Below are 15567 nucleotides of genomic sequence, written 5' to 3' on the forward strand. Positions count from 1 at the left end.
CGTCCTAAGGATTTATCTGGAACCAAAGTGATAAAAGGACAAGTACAAACATAGTGGTACCTTGGTTTATGAACTTAATCTGTTCCGGAAGTCCGTTCTTAAACCAAAGTGTTTTTAAACCAAAGTGTGCTTTCCCATAGCAGCATTTTACAAATGGAACACACTCAACAGGAAGCGAAACATGTTCTTATTGCAAGGCAAAGTTCACAAACCAAAACACCTACTTCCGGGTTTGCAGTGTTCTTAATCCAAATTGTTCATAAACTAAGCTGTTCTTGAAGCAAGATACCACTGTAAATGAAAAAATGCAGGGCACAACATACAAATTGGAACTGTCATTTGGGCTGTAATCCTATGCACAATTTAGCTGGGAGTAGACTCCATTAAACTCTATGGGACTTGCCTCTGAACAAGATTGCATAGGATTTCACTAAAAGTGGCAAATGCATGATAAGATGGGAAAATATTTCATGAAAAGCATTAATCTTTTTTTATTTTTGAATCAAAATGCCTTTGTATAATGAAACTAAAACGGACACGATCACTTCCTCCAAAAGTTCCCAGTACTTCCATGTTGTTGGTCAGTTTCTCCCTGTTGGTGAGGACCAGTTCCAAGATAATGATGGATATAGCTGGGCAAACTGGCTGCCTCCAAAGTAACTCTGAATGCTCGTTGGAGGAAGGCAGTTTGCCCAGCTATATACAATCTATTAACAAAAACAGAGAAGTTTCTCTACTTAGCCTATTGGTTCTGTGTATTCACCAAAGATTTCCTAACTTATTGATTAGAGGAATTCTACAGGTTTCCTTTAGGACAAGGTCTGACAGGTCAGAGAGGTGGTAGCCTGGGAGAAATGTTCACCCTTTGACGACAAGCTGTTCTTGTCCTTAAGAATATTTCTATGCAAGTTCATTTGAGATCTCCATGACTGTGTGGTTTCACCTACAGAGATATTCTTGGGACATTTTGTGCAGTATGAGAGTGAGCTATACCACATGCTGCAATGCCCCCTTGGAGCTCTCTTCTTTCAGTTAGCATGCCATCACTGATCTCCCTTCAGTGACATCTCCTCCCTTCTTTGGCACTGTCCCATAACAACTAAAAATAACAAACTCGCAATACAGTTAATAGGCAACATTACATTTGCTTCCCTTAAGGAAACGCTTTAGCAAAAAGAACTTCCAAGGTTTAAGATTGCTTTTCTATACTGCCTTCCGTTATTCCTTAGTCAACCAGTGAATTGTTCAAATCCTGAATCCATCAAGTCCGTTTGTGGCTTATGCACATGAGCAAATAGCATCAAGGAAACCAGTGAACTATCTTATAAAATATAGGAAGGCAATGAAGAACTAGTTCTTTATACTGTGGATTTTGAGGCTAAGAATTTTCTTCTGACATACATGACAATATTATAAAAGGAAATGATTCACATAATGCAACAAGTAATGCACAATCCTTAACTGTCAAACACCTAACATGTAGTAGTAAGTTTCAGGGAGTGTTGCTAAGGATATGAGCCTACTACTAGGGTGGCCAGGTAAAGGAGAGGTGAGGGCTCTGGCAGCTTTAAAAGCTTTGCAGAGAATGAAATTTCAGCAGGTGTAGCTTACATAAAATTCTCTCTTCTACACAACTAATACAGGAGCAGCAGCCTTGGTCTTTCTTTCTTTCTTTCTTTCTTTTACCTGGCCACCCTATCATCATAAGAACATAAATAATAAGAAAGCATTCCCTAAGGGACATATGGATTTCCATATTATTTGTTTATATGAACGTAAATATGATCTTGGTAAATGCCCATCATGGAAATCTAACCTTCATCGTAGCCAATAATTGCAAGACATTATAGTGTAATTCTAGGTGCATTTATTGAGAAGTCCACTGAGTTCAATGGGGCTTATACACCACTAAATGTGTAAAGCTTTGCAGACTTAGACTGCAATCCTACATACGCATATCTGGATATAAGCTCAGAACTTAACCTGGAGCAGACACACATAGAATTTCACTGGTACTCATTTAAAACAAAGCAGCTGACATAGTAATAGTAGTAGTAGTAGTAGTAGTAGTAATAATAATAATAATAATAATAATATATTATTATTACCCCGCCCATACATGGTATTAATCAATGGTTAATCAACAGTGTTAATTATTCATTGATTTATCATCCAAGTGCTTCAGTACAGTCAAAAGACTTCAAAAAATTACTCAAATATGCTCAAAAATTGCTCAACAATTAAATATTATCCAACCATTGAATTCCATTTTACAGGGCAAGAAATAATTTGTAATACTATACAAAAATTAATGATTTGCAAAATGTATCTGGACAGAGATGAAAGTTCCCATTAGAGAGCTAAGATTTTGCCCCCCATCTGTATTTTGCTATCTTTACAATGATGCCTCTTCAACCTAAAATCAAACCCACATATATATGCTGTCCATATCTTATCCGTAATTATCATTCCAAGTAAAGAACTGATTCGGCTATGTCAGTTCCTTTTGCTGCACTACTCCTACTCCTACTCCTACAGCGACTTCCCCACTCCTCCCCTCCTGCTCTTCTAGATCAGTCTTTCCTAACCGTGTGCCCTTCAGATGTTTCAGACTGCAGCTTGCATCAGTCCTCACGAACCTGGCCATGCTGGCTGGGACCAATAAGAGTTGTAGTCCAAAACATTTGGAGGGCAGCAGGCTAGGGAAGGCTGTTCTAGTTATTTATCACATACAAATAACCTTGAACTGGTCATACAAACGACATAGAAATTCCATCCCAAATCCAAAATACTGATACAAGTGCTCTATCTATAGCCAGGAGCGCACTCCAGGATATACTGCAAGTTTTACTGTGACAGCAAAGGGATTAGCATGGAATATGCTTAACAGTTATTGGACAATTGCCTTACATGAGTGAGCTGTTAGTAATACAGCAGACTTAAGAATCCATGTAGCCTGGGAAGCATGCCTACACTATCCAGAACTGTCCATGTTTGATGGATGACATTTGAAGCTCTGCAAGATCTGTATCCGTCAGGTCCATCTGAAAACTCCCTGCTACTATTTCCTTGACTTTCCTGCTCACAGTCAACAGCAAAACGGGTTAAAGACAGCCTATATACACTGCTGTCAGGTTTAAACATTGATCAATTTGGGGGCAATTTTTCCATAATGGAGCTATACCTACATAATGATTTACTCTGACCTTATTTTACATATATTTTTCATAAAGTATTCACAACCAAGAGACCTGAGCTGTCTTGTACAATCTAATATCAAGACAACTCACAGGGAAACTGTGCTCTTAGTGCGAGTCTGGATCTGAAGCATTTAACAATTAAAAAGTCTATCCATGATCTCCAGAATTCAAACAGCTGGCCACATACTCCAAAGTCCTATGGATAAGAAAACCCTAAGTGTCATCATGAATGTTATCTAAAACTACTGGTTCAATATCATTTTCTGTCTCCTCTGGCATGAACCTTCACACTAGTATCTGGAGAGATAATCAATATTAGCTCATTGCAACAGAATAATAATAAAAATGTGCAATTTAAAGACTTGCATATTTATATTATAATGAAAGCTTATGCAATAAATAAATAAATATGTTGGTCTTTATGGTGCCACAAGGCTCTTTCTCACATTTATATTAGTGGTTCTCACAAAAAGAGAACCCACCAGTGGAGAATCATGAAGTTTCATCACCACATGGATCAAAGAAGCTGGGCAATTAGGAAGGTCCTCTTGAGGAAACACAATTAACTTTTGTAAGCAGTAAAATGTTTGGCACTTTGCTTCCATACAAGCCTTAGCATCCATCAAAATGCTTTTCATCATGCAATTAGCACACAAGCTCCAAGATATGGGTCACACTTTGTAAACCTTTGCAATTCTATTCAGAAGTACTCGAGAAATGCAATTAAATTTCTCTTTAAATCTTACAATAGCACTAACATGAAAAGGTTACTAAAGTACCTCTTATTTTGAGGAATTATTGTTAAAATGATGGGGATTTCCTCAGTCCTACAGAATTTGATGTTTGTAATATTCAAACTTCTTCAGTGGTCCATAGCACTTATTTTTGAAAATTTGATTCAGTCACCAGTGTATGTTTTCAAAAGGTGCTAATGGCCAAGCTTTTCCCAGAGTGATAGCTTAGTTGGTAGAGCATGAGATTCTTAATCTCAGGGTACTGGGTTTGAGCCCCATGCTGGGTGAAAGATTCCCGCACTGCAGGGGGTGGACTTGATGATCCTTTTGATCCCTTCCAATGCTACAATTCTATGATTTTATGAAATCACACCCTTTAATCTGAAAGCTCTTTCTCCTCTAATCCCAGATGTACTGGAGCTGGCTGTAGTGTACTGATGGACAGCATTCTGCACATGCTCAAAAGCACTCTTTTGCTCCCCACCTTTTGGAACCCATAGCCCTGGAATCTGAACATATTTTCCTGGCAGGAAAATCTGAGTTCTAAGGCACTCAGTTCACTGCAGACACTGGGCCAGTCGATATATCTCAGCCTAGGCTGTTTTAATGAGGAAGAGGGTGGAGAGAGAAGGATAAGGAACGCTATTCCAAACTCCTTGGAGGGAGGAGGAGGATAACAGCACGCAACCAAGGGCACCCCATAAACTTCGCATTCAAAGAAGCTGGAGACGCTAGTCTGCCTGCCCCTCCAGCAGCTAAGTGAGAAGAGGTAACCCGATTCGCCTGCTGCAGCAGAAGCGACACCAGTGTCCTGGAAGGCACTTTCAAGGCGAACATAGCACAGCGCGCGCTTGGGGGAGCGACGGTCTGCCAGCGCTTCAGCAGATCGAAGGCTCTGGCCACGACCCGTTCGTGAAGCTCCCAGGCTTGGTCAGCCTTGGAAGGCGCTCTTCATGCGGCTCAGGGCTCTCGGCATACGCCACGGTGGATCCCTGTCAATCACCGCGAGTTTTTGGAGAAGTTGGAGACGGAGAGAGCTGCCGCAGCCCTGCCCGCCTCCAGAGTCCTAGGCGTCGCAGGCGCCAGCAGCCCGTCCGCCTCCCTGCCCACTCACCTCCTGCAGGAGCCCGTCCACCTGAGGCTGCAGCAGGGCGAGCAGGGGCTCGGCGCCGAGCTGCTCGCCGGGGCTCCACGCGCGGCCGGCGGCCAACTCCTCCTCGAGGGCCACCAGCCGGCCCTCGAGCCGAGAGGTCTTGGCGTTGAGCAGGAAGCAGGCGCCCACCGAGAGGAGCGAGAAGAGCAGCGAGACGACGGCGGGGCCCTTGCCAGTGCCGCCGGGGGGCGAAGCCGCGGGCGCCTTCTTCTCCCGGGGCTCGCTCATTGCGCGGGGAGGGTGGCGGGCTCACGGTCCCCTCAGGGGGGAGGCGGCTGCGGCGGCTCCTGAGGCGGCTCTCTCCTCGCTCCTCACACTTGGGGCGCGCTCGGCGGCGGCACCTCCTGGCAGCCGGCTGTTGAGGAAAGTGGGGCAGGAAGTTTGGGAAGCGTGGCCTCTTTCCCTAGCATGGCCCTCCAGCTGCGCGGGGCGGGGGCGGGGAGGTAGGTGGGTGGTGGACTCTCCTCCTCCTCCTCCTCCTCCCTCAGCGCTCTGGGACTGGGGAGGGGGAGAAGCTCGCCAGCCCACTCCTCGTCCTCCCTGGGGATTCCGACGCGGGTAGCCTCTCTCCCCCCCCCCCCATGGTTTCTCCTCAGTCTCCTCCCAGCGCGCGCGGGAGCTGCGCAAATAGCCCCGGCTGAAAGGGGAGAAGGACGCTTCCAAAGCGGGAGGTGGGTTAAGAAGGGGCTCGTCGGCGAGCCTCGAGTCGTGCCTGCAGCTGCGGAGGTGTCAAATGCGGAAGGATTCTCCTCTCTCCGCGCGCCTCCGCGCTTTGAGGAGGGTGATCGTCGCCGTCCTGTCCGTTGCTTGCTCTGGGAGAGGGTCCCGTCCCTTGAAGCCACCGGGACTATTTCCAAGCGCTGGAGGCAGCCGGCGAGGTCTGTCAAGGGACGTGGAAGGCGGCGGGGTTGAGGGGTGAGGGCTCCGCCGCGCGCGGCTCCTCTTCCTTGCCCCGACTTTGCGAAACGGAAGGGCCACAAAAGTCCCGAAAGACCCCAACGAAGCCACTCGGAAAGAGGCATTTGTTTGTGACGCTTCACTTATTATGGGCAACCCGTCCTTCAAACCCGCAGGAAGGTTTACACACAGAGAGAAAGAAATCTGTTTTAAAACATATCAGTGTCCTTAGGCGGCAGTCCTGCACCCACTTATCTGGAAGGAGGTGCAGTTGAATCAGTGGGACTTCTTAGTAGATATGCGTAGCGTTGCGCCTTAGTATTTGAACTGCAGGGAAATTAACTGTGCAACATGCCAGTCGAAAGTATTCCCACCGAATTACTGGGGCTTATTCCCAAATAAGGGACGCGGGTGGCGCTGTGGGTTCAACCACAGAGCCTAGGACTTGCCGATCGGAAGGTCGGCAGTTCGAATCCCTGCGACAGGGTGAGCTCCCGTTGCTCGGTCCCTGCTCCTGTCAACCTAGCAGTTCGAAAGCACGTCCAAGCGCAAGAAGATAAACAGGTACCGCTCCGGCGGGAAGGTAAACAGCGTTTCCGTGCGCTGCTCTGGTTCGCCAGAAGCGCCTCAGTCATGCTAGTCACATGACCTGGAAGCTGTACGCCGACTCCCTCGGCCAATAAAGCGAGATGAGCACCGCAACCCCAGAGTTGGTCATGACTGGACCTAATGATCAGGGGTCCCTTTACCTTTTTACTCCCAAATAAGCAGGTAGGAGATCACAGCTGGAGGGTCGGTATTAATTTGAGCCAGGGCAAAGCAATGGTGCCCGTTTCCAAAACCCTGACCCCCAAAGCATTTATTTAGAGCTCTTGTGGGCAGCACAAATTCAAATCCCAGCTCAACTTTGGTTGCAATCCCGTGTGTTCCTCTGGCCTTGTTTCTGAGTTTCTAATTCATAGGATTGGCTTGTTTCTAATTCATAGGATTGTCTCCCTTGGCTGATGTGAGGCTAACTTGCAACACTGCTAGAGAAGGGTCTATCATAAACTTGAAAAACACAAATCCCATTAACTGTAAAAGTGAGTGGGGCAATGAATAGCAGAGCATTCCTGTCCTCAGAAGTAAGTTGCAGTGTGTTCAGTGTGCATGCTGAAATATATACTGAATTGGATCTGAAAACACATAATACACTTACCAGCTGGAAAAAATACAGTGTCCCTGAGTTGTCCCCAGTTAGCAACCACAGAGAGTTTGTAGCAATGGGAGGAAAGCGTGTTTAGGTTGGAGAACACAGCTTCTAGCACTTGCTTGCGCTGCAACACATCTCTCATGTACTTTAAGCAGTGTGTTCAACAACAAAGGAACACAGGAAACTGCGTTGCACGAGTCATCTAGATCACTACAGTCTACCCAGACTGGAAATGGCTCTTCAGGTCTTTAGGCAGGTCTTTCCCAGCCCTACCTGGAATTGCTGGAGATTGAACCCGAGAACCTTTCCATACAAAGCAGATGCTTCTGCCACTGTGCTCTGTATTTATTTCTTTATTACATTTATATATTGCACTTTCCCCAAAATGGGTCCAGAGTGGTAAACACATAAATACTAAACCAGTACAACTAACTTTCAACCATCAGATGCTTGGGTAAACAGGAATGTTTTAACATTTATCCCAAAAGCCAATGGCAAGCGAGACTGAAATACATCATTAGGCAAGGAATTTAGCAAACAGGGAACCACCACCAAAAAGGCCGTGCCATGGGTCACCACAACCCAGCAACCCCCAGTGGCAGAACCATGGCCCTTACACATTGAGCTAATTCCCTTCCCTAGAACAGATTCAGTCTCTGTGGCGACTGTTTCCCAGAATTAAGGAGTTCTGAAAATAAAACAGGGAGCTTTAAAATAAACTCTGCAATTTCCAAACAGCTATATTCCAGGGCAGTTTAGACTGAAAAAGGAGAAGTGAGCACCACCAATCTTTTCAGAGCAGATCATATTAAAATAAGGAGAAGCTGGGAATCTGGCTCATAATTGTCCACATGTTTTCTCAGAAGCAAGTCCCACTGTTTTCAATGGGCTGCATTCCTTAATGTGTGGATAGGATTGCAGCTTTCATTTGAGAAATAATCCTGTTCTCTGTGGGGTCCTACGATCCATGTCCACTACTAAATGGGCCTGCTAAAGTTGGGCCTGCTAATGGCTGAGGTTGCTCCTATCAGGTAAAACAACATGGCAAAGACAAGTTCTAGCAAGCTGAATCCTGATTACTTCAGTAACAATAAGCTGTCCCTGTGAGTTAGGGTGGTGCAGTGGTTAGGGTGTTCTGCTACAACTGAGAAGAAACTCCTACTCAATCTTGAAGTTTACTGGGTGGTCTTGGGCCAGTCACTCTGGGTTGTAACCAATTAAATCATTGTGTGCTGAAGAACTGCCATGAGCATGACAGAACTTCCCCCGTCTCCTTTTCCTGCACGCCATTGCACAACACCCAAATCTGCTCCAGAAGATTGGGGGGGGGACGGACCCAGAGCACATTTGGGGAGCATGGGGCAGGGGAGGAAGTTCTGTTGCACTTGCTTTATACTTAACTGCTCCTGTTTTGATGTCTGCTTTGCTGCTTTTCAGAAACCTGTTGATGCTGTTTTTCTGATGAGTTTAACAACTGCTGTTATAATCTTTTTGGGTATCTTAGTTCTTTATACACCCCATCCCTGGGAAGGTAGCCCATCTAGAATGAAAACTCTGATTCTAAACCTCTGCTGTCTTGCAGGATATCTTTGGGAAAAGAAAAGATGAAGGAGTAAACCCTGCACAAATTCAGAGTGAAGTCCCTAAGACGGTTGGATAGTGCCTTGTACGTCTCCATCCAGCAATTCCTACAGCCATGCTGGTGCCAAACATATTGCTCTGCTTTCCTTTAGCCTACATCAGTGAGGCCGAGAGGGGGATCTTGTCATCTGGGCAGCCCAGGACCTCCACACACACTGCCCAGGGGAGATCACTTCAGTGCTGCTAACACAGCAGTTTGAGTTCACCCCCCAGAGGCACACAGATTGTATATTGAGACAGACAGATGCCAGCAACAGTTGGTTATCGTTTTTTTCATGTTTCAGAACTGTAATATTGGCTTCCTGCTTGGGAAGGGTAATCTCTGAAAGCCAACATATTAAAAATAAATAAATTAAACATTAAACATAAATAAGGTGTACATTTAATTGAAAGTAAGCCCCATTAAATTCTGATGCTTGCTTTTGAATAAAAATACTTAGGATTGTGCTTCATGGGACATTGACATAATCAAATCTCTGTGCCTGAGGGCAAACCAAGTGTTCTTAGAAAAAGTTCTCCCTCTGTTCTTAGAGCATGTTCCTGATCAGCTCTGTCCAGGCTCCTAAGATCATGCACCTATTCTGTAAATATTGTTGTGGCAGAAAAACCATCAAATGAATGATGGCCGACTTTTCATCTCCAGGCGGCTTACAGTCTAAAAAACAAATACAGTCAAACCTCGGTCCCCAAACACCTCTGTTGTGGAACATTTCTGCTCCCGAACACCGAAAACCTGGAAGTAAATGCTCAAATTTTCTAACGTTTTCCAGAAGCTGAACGTCCAACGTGGCTTCCACTGAGTGCAGGAAGTTCCTGCAGCTAATCAGAAGCCAACATTTCGGAAGCCAAACGGGCTTCCAGAATGGATTATGCTTGACAACCAATGTTTGACTGTAATGTAAAATGAAACTAAAAACAATATAAAACCACATTCAACTGTTATACTTTTAATTCTGCAGCTGTTCAACCTGTGCAGAGTTGTAGCAATTCTAATCTACTGTCTTTTGCTAAGATTGTGATTCTCTGTAGGTAACTGGTTCATGTTGATGCCCTCTACTACAAAAAGTATTGGCAGGATCAAGCCAGAGGAAGGAAATAGCAACTGCCATCCAAAACCAGTAATGGTAGCAACAGTCCACCAACATAACAAGAACCACTTTTATGAGGTACTTCCTGTTTCATTTCCTCGTTTGGCACTACAAGCACAGTCGAAAGCAAACATCTGGAAATTCCTTAAATCTAAATGTGCTTTGATAACATTCCCAGGTAAGCCTAACCATTTTAATTCACAAAGTCCCCATAACATCTTCTAATTTGTGGGTTTATTTCCTGTTACACAATTCGGAAATGCCAAAGATCCCATTCTACAACCCCAAGATGGGAGGGGAGGGGAGGGGAGGGGAGGGGGAGAGAAAGAAAGGGATTCTCTTTCGCAATGTGCATCTTCATCTGACTTGTTCATGGCACACACACAAAAGTGTTTTGAGATAATCTACAAACATGCAGGGAACTCTTCAGGTAGCTTGAAGGGGGAGCCAAACCAAGCTGTTTTAACATTACCCATTACACCATGGATAGGGAACCTGTGGAGCTTATAGAATGTGGAGTCTAACAACTTATGGATTGCCACAGGTTCTTCGTCAATGTTTGTTGTTGTTTTTTGTTGGTTTTGTGTGTATGGTCAGTGTCAATAGCACAGTTATCACCACCTGTACTTTCTGCATTTCCTTTCCTTTTGACCTCACTGTTCAAGTTTACAATCCCCACTCCCACTCCAAACACATATTTTTGTAATGCAACTCAGGGTAAGATTCAATTCATGAATCTGATGGAATGCACTGTAATCCATGAAACCTTGTGCTGATAATAAATCTGTTAAGTCTTTAAGGTAGAAATTCTTTCATTGTTTTTCCTATAAGACACTACTACAGCTACCCCTCTTGAAAACAATATTCCAGAGCAACTCATTCATTCTACTTCAGGTTCAATCTGAAGAGATGCATGGCTTTACTGGTACCTTTTTTGGGGGAGGGGAAGAAAGGGAAGCATGCAGTTGCCCAGTTACCACAATGCAGAAATTATGGATTTTCCCGTTATTTTATGTGGGCTACTCAGGGAAAGGAAAACAAAGAAAATGGCATTCAAGCAGATTGTGAGACTCTAGCACCTTTGGTCCCATCTGTGCGTAAGCTGCATCATACTGTGGTTTGTTAAGGGTGCTGAGACTTGTTAGGATACTCTTATTCCCCTCAGAGAACTACACTTCCCAGAGTTTCCTGGGAAGGAAGAGTAAATTATGGTTCTGTGAGGGGAATATCGGGCCTTCTAACAATTCTCAGCACTTTAAGAAACCACCGTTTGGGGGAAGGGATGGTACTGCTTCAAATGGATAGTAGAGATGGGGCCCAAGTCTCTTGCGGACAGCAGCTCAGCATGGAAGCTCTTAACATATATTACTATCCTGGCTACATAGCAATAGAAAACTCTGGTTCTGTGTTGGCTGCTAGCCCCAGTTCTAAACCCTGTATATAATGGTTAGGGTGTGTTGGACTTGGGAGACCAGGGTTCAAATCCTCAGTCATAAACCTTACAAGGTGACCTTGGGCCAGTCACCATCTCTCAGTCTAACCTGCCTCACAAGGATTCGCAAGGTAAGATGTTAAGTGGAAGGACCGTATGTACACTATCCTGAGCTCCTCAGAGGAAAGGCTGGAAATGGAAAGCAAAATAATGCAACAGTTCAGAATTTATTGTGTTTTAAGTACTAGCATATAGTGCCACCTAATGGAAAAAGAATGTCCAAATTGCAAATATGTTCAAAATGTCTTGAGAAAAATCGTCTTTTATTCTCTACTCCTAAACAAATATTCTTATAACTCTACCCCCTACCCTCCATTTCTGAGAGTTAATACTACAAACATAAATATGTTTAAATAAAAAACTGCCAAACTGGACTGTTGATATCCATTTTTACAACAAGACGCTTGTCATGTCCACTTCAAGCTATTGTTGGTATCCATCTGTCTCTAGAGACAGTGCGCCTCCAGGGGTGAAGTCAAATGGCTGCGTTAGCAGCTCTGAAGTGACCTTTCCAGGGCACAAACCTGGGCAGTGTGTACAGAGGTCCTGGGCTGTCCACACTACAAGGCCCCCACACCCCGGCCTTGCTGATGTGGCCCAAAATAAAACAGAGCAAAACATTTGGCACCAGCTTGGCTGCAGTTCTCAGGAGGCGTACAAGGCACTATCCAACCGTTTTAGGGACTTCACTCTGGATTTGTGTAGGGTTTACTCCATAGCCTTTTCTTCTCCCAAAGATGTCCCACAAGGCAGTGAAGGTTTAAGATCAGTGTTTTCCTTCTCCTAGATGGGCTACCTTCCCAGGTTGATAAGCCCCATCTGCCCCTCACTTCCCTCTGCAGCACACACAGAAACTGCCTTCTTGACCGTTGGACCCACTATTGATCTCATCTGCTCAATCCACCAGAGCCTGTCTTTGCATGCATGCAGGGGAAGTCTCTACCTCACCAAGAGTTGGAGACCCATTGGCTACCCTCATCTAGTTTAGCCAGCCTGTCAAAGCCGTTTCTCAGGAGACATTACTGTCACACATGGAGACTTGAGCACAGGGTAGGGGCCAAAGGTGGGCAAATTATCCCAGAAGGCGCATGTTGTGTCACCCACCAGAGATACTACCACTCTCCTAACACCCAATACACGCCTACTTCAAGCACTTCCAATTAAAATGTGTACAGTGGTACCTCGGGTTAAGTACTTAATTCATTCTGGAAGTCCGTACTTAACCTGAAACTGTTCTTAACCTGAAGCACCACTTTAGCTAATGGGGCCTCCTGCAGCTGCTGCCGCGCCGCTAGAGCACAATTTCTGTTCTCATCCTGAAGCAAAGTTCTTAACCCGAGGTACTATTTCTGGGTTAGCGGAGTCCGTAACCTGAAGCGTATGTAACCCAAGGTACCACTGTATTAGTAATTCAGTTTAATCTAAAAAAACCCAAAACACTTACAATGTTGTTTTCCATGCAGACACACCTGACAAATTCAAAAAGGAGAGCATTTCCAAATAGACTTTAGTGAATAAATGGATACAAAATAATCTCAGGCTATTTTTACTTTTAGTCTGTATTAGTCCTACCTTTTTACTTGCAATATACTTCCACCTAAATGATCCCTCAAATTATGTTTGTAAATAACTAAATTTGTAAATTTGGGGATCCCCCCATCAGGCTCTATATAGATCAATTAACAAAAAGGCATGGTACATATCCAGTGACTGATCATCTAATCCAGGGAACCTGTGGATCATTTTCTGGATGATGTTAACCGAGAACTCCCATCATTCCTGACCACTGACCAAGCTGGATGAGGTTGATAAGAGCTGAAACCCAACATCTGGAAGAATACATGTTCCTTTGCTCTGGGCTCTTAAGTAAATTTAAATGTTATGCTATGTTTACCAGGATGAAATACCACACCCCCACCTCAGATTAAAATGTAAACTACCAACCTACAAAGACAGACCAGCTATCCTACTTCAGTATCATAACCATTTCTAAATATGAAAGAGCTTGGCTTACTTACCATTGCTAGTTTCTCGTGCTCATGAATTCTGCTCCTTTCACCATTTCGCTTGGAAACATCCTTATCATAATGAAAACCATTTGAACCCCTTCTGAGGGCTTCTGTATTTGGTTTCCTTATTTCATTTATCTCAAGCAGCAGCAAGAAAGTTTTGTTCCCTGAATACAACTGTGCAAGCCTGCTTCATTGCCACTAGTTTATGTTTCATTTAAACCCAACTCACCTGTGCTTCTATAATATGTAGTAGGACAGCACAGGCAGCCTCATTTCCCATTGGTATTTAAAGGCACTTCCACTCAGGGGCATCTTCTTTCACCCCCTACATATGAAGCTTGTATCAATTTGCTACAATTGGACATTTGACCAGTTTTTTAAAAGGCTAATTAATCCATCAAGTATTTTAAAAATCTAATTAGGTTTTAGCTTTTCATAACTTTCCAAAACGCATTGTCTCATTTGCAGCAGTATCTTTTGTACTTTACTCCACATAGTACTTTCAGTATTTTCAAACACTACTAACTCCTCACTGGAGCTTGGCTAGATCAACAAAAGATGTACTCGCTGGTTCCTGCAGCAAGGAGGAGTCACTAACTGATAGTTATTGATCTTTGCCCAGGGATGACTACTTGTCTTCCTCTGTAAAGGTAAAGGTACCCCTGCCTGTTCGGGCCAGTCTTGCCAGACTCTAGGGTTGTGTGCTCATCTCACTCTATAGGCCGGGAGCCAGCGCTGTCCGCAGACACTTCCGGGTCACGTGGCCAGTGTGACAAGCTGCATCTGGCGAGCCAGCGCAGCACACGGAACGCTGTTTACCTTCCCACTGGTAAGCGGTCCCTATTTATCTACTTGCACCCAGAGGTGCTTTCGAACTGCTAGGTTGGCAGGCGCTGGGACCGAACAACAGGAGTGCGCCCCGCCGCGGGGATTCAAACCGCCGACCATGCGATCAGCAAGTCCTAGGCGCTGAGGTTTTACCCACAGCGCCACCCGCATCCCATCTTCCTCTTTAGTTGGAGATTATTGTAATTACAGCAGGTGAGCAGCAGGAGATGTATTCCTGTGCTTCTAGGTTTGCCCCCTGATGTCTGCACAGTTGGAGAAAAGAATCCCTCACTTCTTATTCTTGCTACAAGTCATATACCAAGCTGTCACCTACACAATGACAACCAAATAATATCATTTGACTGGGCAATTGGCTGATTTGCTAACCCCTATCTGGATTGCGACAATACACATTCATTGACATTTTCTTTTGTTAACATCACTGAGTGCTAGTTACCATCTCTCAGACTATCCTACCACACAGGACTGTTGTGAGAATAAGAAGAATCCTATGTACACTGATCTTGGTGAAGAACAGGCTATACATGTAGTAAGTACATTTATTATTACTTTTCCTTGAAGATACTATACAGGATGTTAAACATCATGTGACAAGGCTCATTACATAAATCCAAATGCTGTAACAGACCTTAAATATAATATTAAAAGATTCAATGCTGAGACACATGCTACTTTAAAGTTGATAATGAAAATGTGAATAATATCGCTAGCTGCAATTTCTGGTCTCTTTAGCAGACCAGGAAGTAGAATTATCTAGCAATTTTTGGCAAAGGTAAAGCATGGTTTTTTATCCACACCCCCAATATTCAAGCACCAAGAGCACAATCTGCCTACCATAAACAATCACATTCATAAGGATAACTGGTGAAATCCAACAGTGGACAAGTGAAGTTTTGCTTGCACAACTGGACTTTCCTCCCCCCCCCCCGCAGCTGACCACACCAAATCTGCTCCAGAGGATCAGATTCCTGTGGAGCTGATTCTGTAGGCATGAAGAAAAAGGGTAAGTCCCATTACATGAGTGGAAGTGTGAATGCTCACACATGAACAACACTGGATTTCACCCAATTAATACAATGCTTTTACTTTTCAACTTTAATATCTCACCTCCCAAATGAAATAAAGTAGATTTTACAAATCAACTTAATACAAATGGGGAAACAATGCACTCATTAATTAAAATGGCTGGTAAATATATTCTGAAAAATAAAATGGCAGGCAGGCAATCAAACTAGATCTCATTTCAAATACTGTAGTATTTTAAAAGGTTAATAAAATTTTAAACCTGCCTAAATACAACAATTTAAGG

The 15567-nt window shown here is 44.1% G+C and overlaps 1 protein-coding gene across 1 annotated transcript in view; it reads right to left on the reverse strand.

The window, feature by feature from the left end:
• COL23A1 (collagen type XXIII alpha 1 chain) overlaps nucleotides 1-5867 on the reverse strand; it is a 314166-nt gene extending 308299 nt beyond the window's left edge. The window contains exon 1 of the mRNA XM_081900617.1: nucleotides 5049-5867. Within this exon, the coding sequence (XP_081756743.1) occupies nucleotides 5049-5315 (267 nt within the window). The 5' untranslated portion in view covers nucleotides 5316-5867. The remainder of the gene's footprint in view (nucleotides 1-5048) is intronic.
• Between the last annotated feature and the right edge of the window lie 9700 nt (nucleotides 5868-15567).

This window comes from Podarcis melisellensis, assembly GCF_964234715.1.
Source record: "Podarcis melisellensis genome assembly, chromosome: 2".
Classification (NCBI taxonomy): Eukaryota; Metazoa; Chordata; class Lepidosauria; order Squamata; family Lacertidae; genus Podarcis; species Podarcis melisellensis.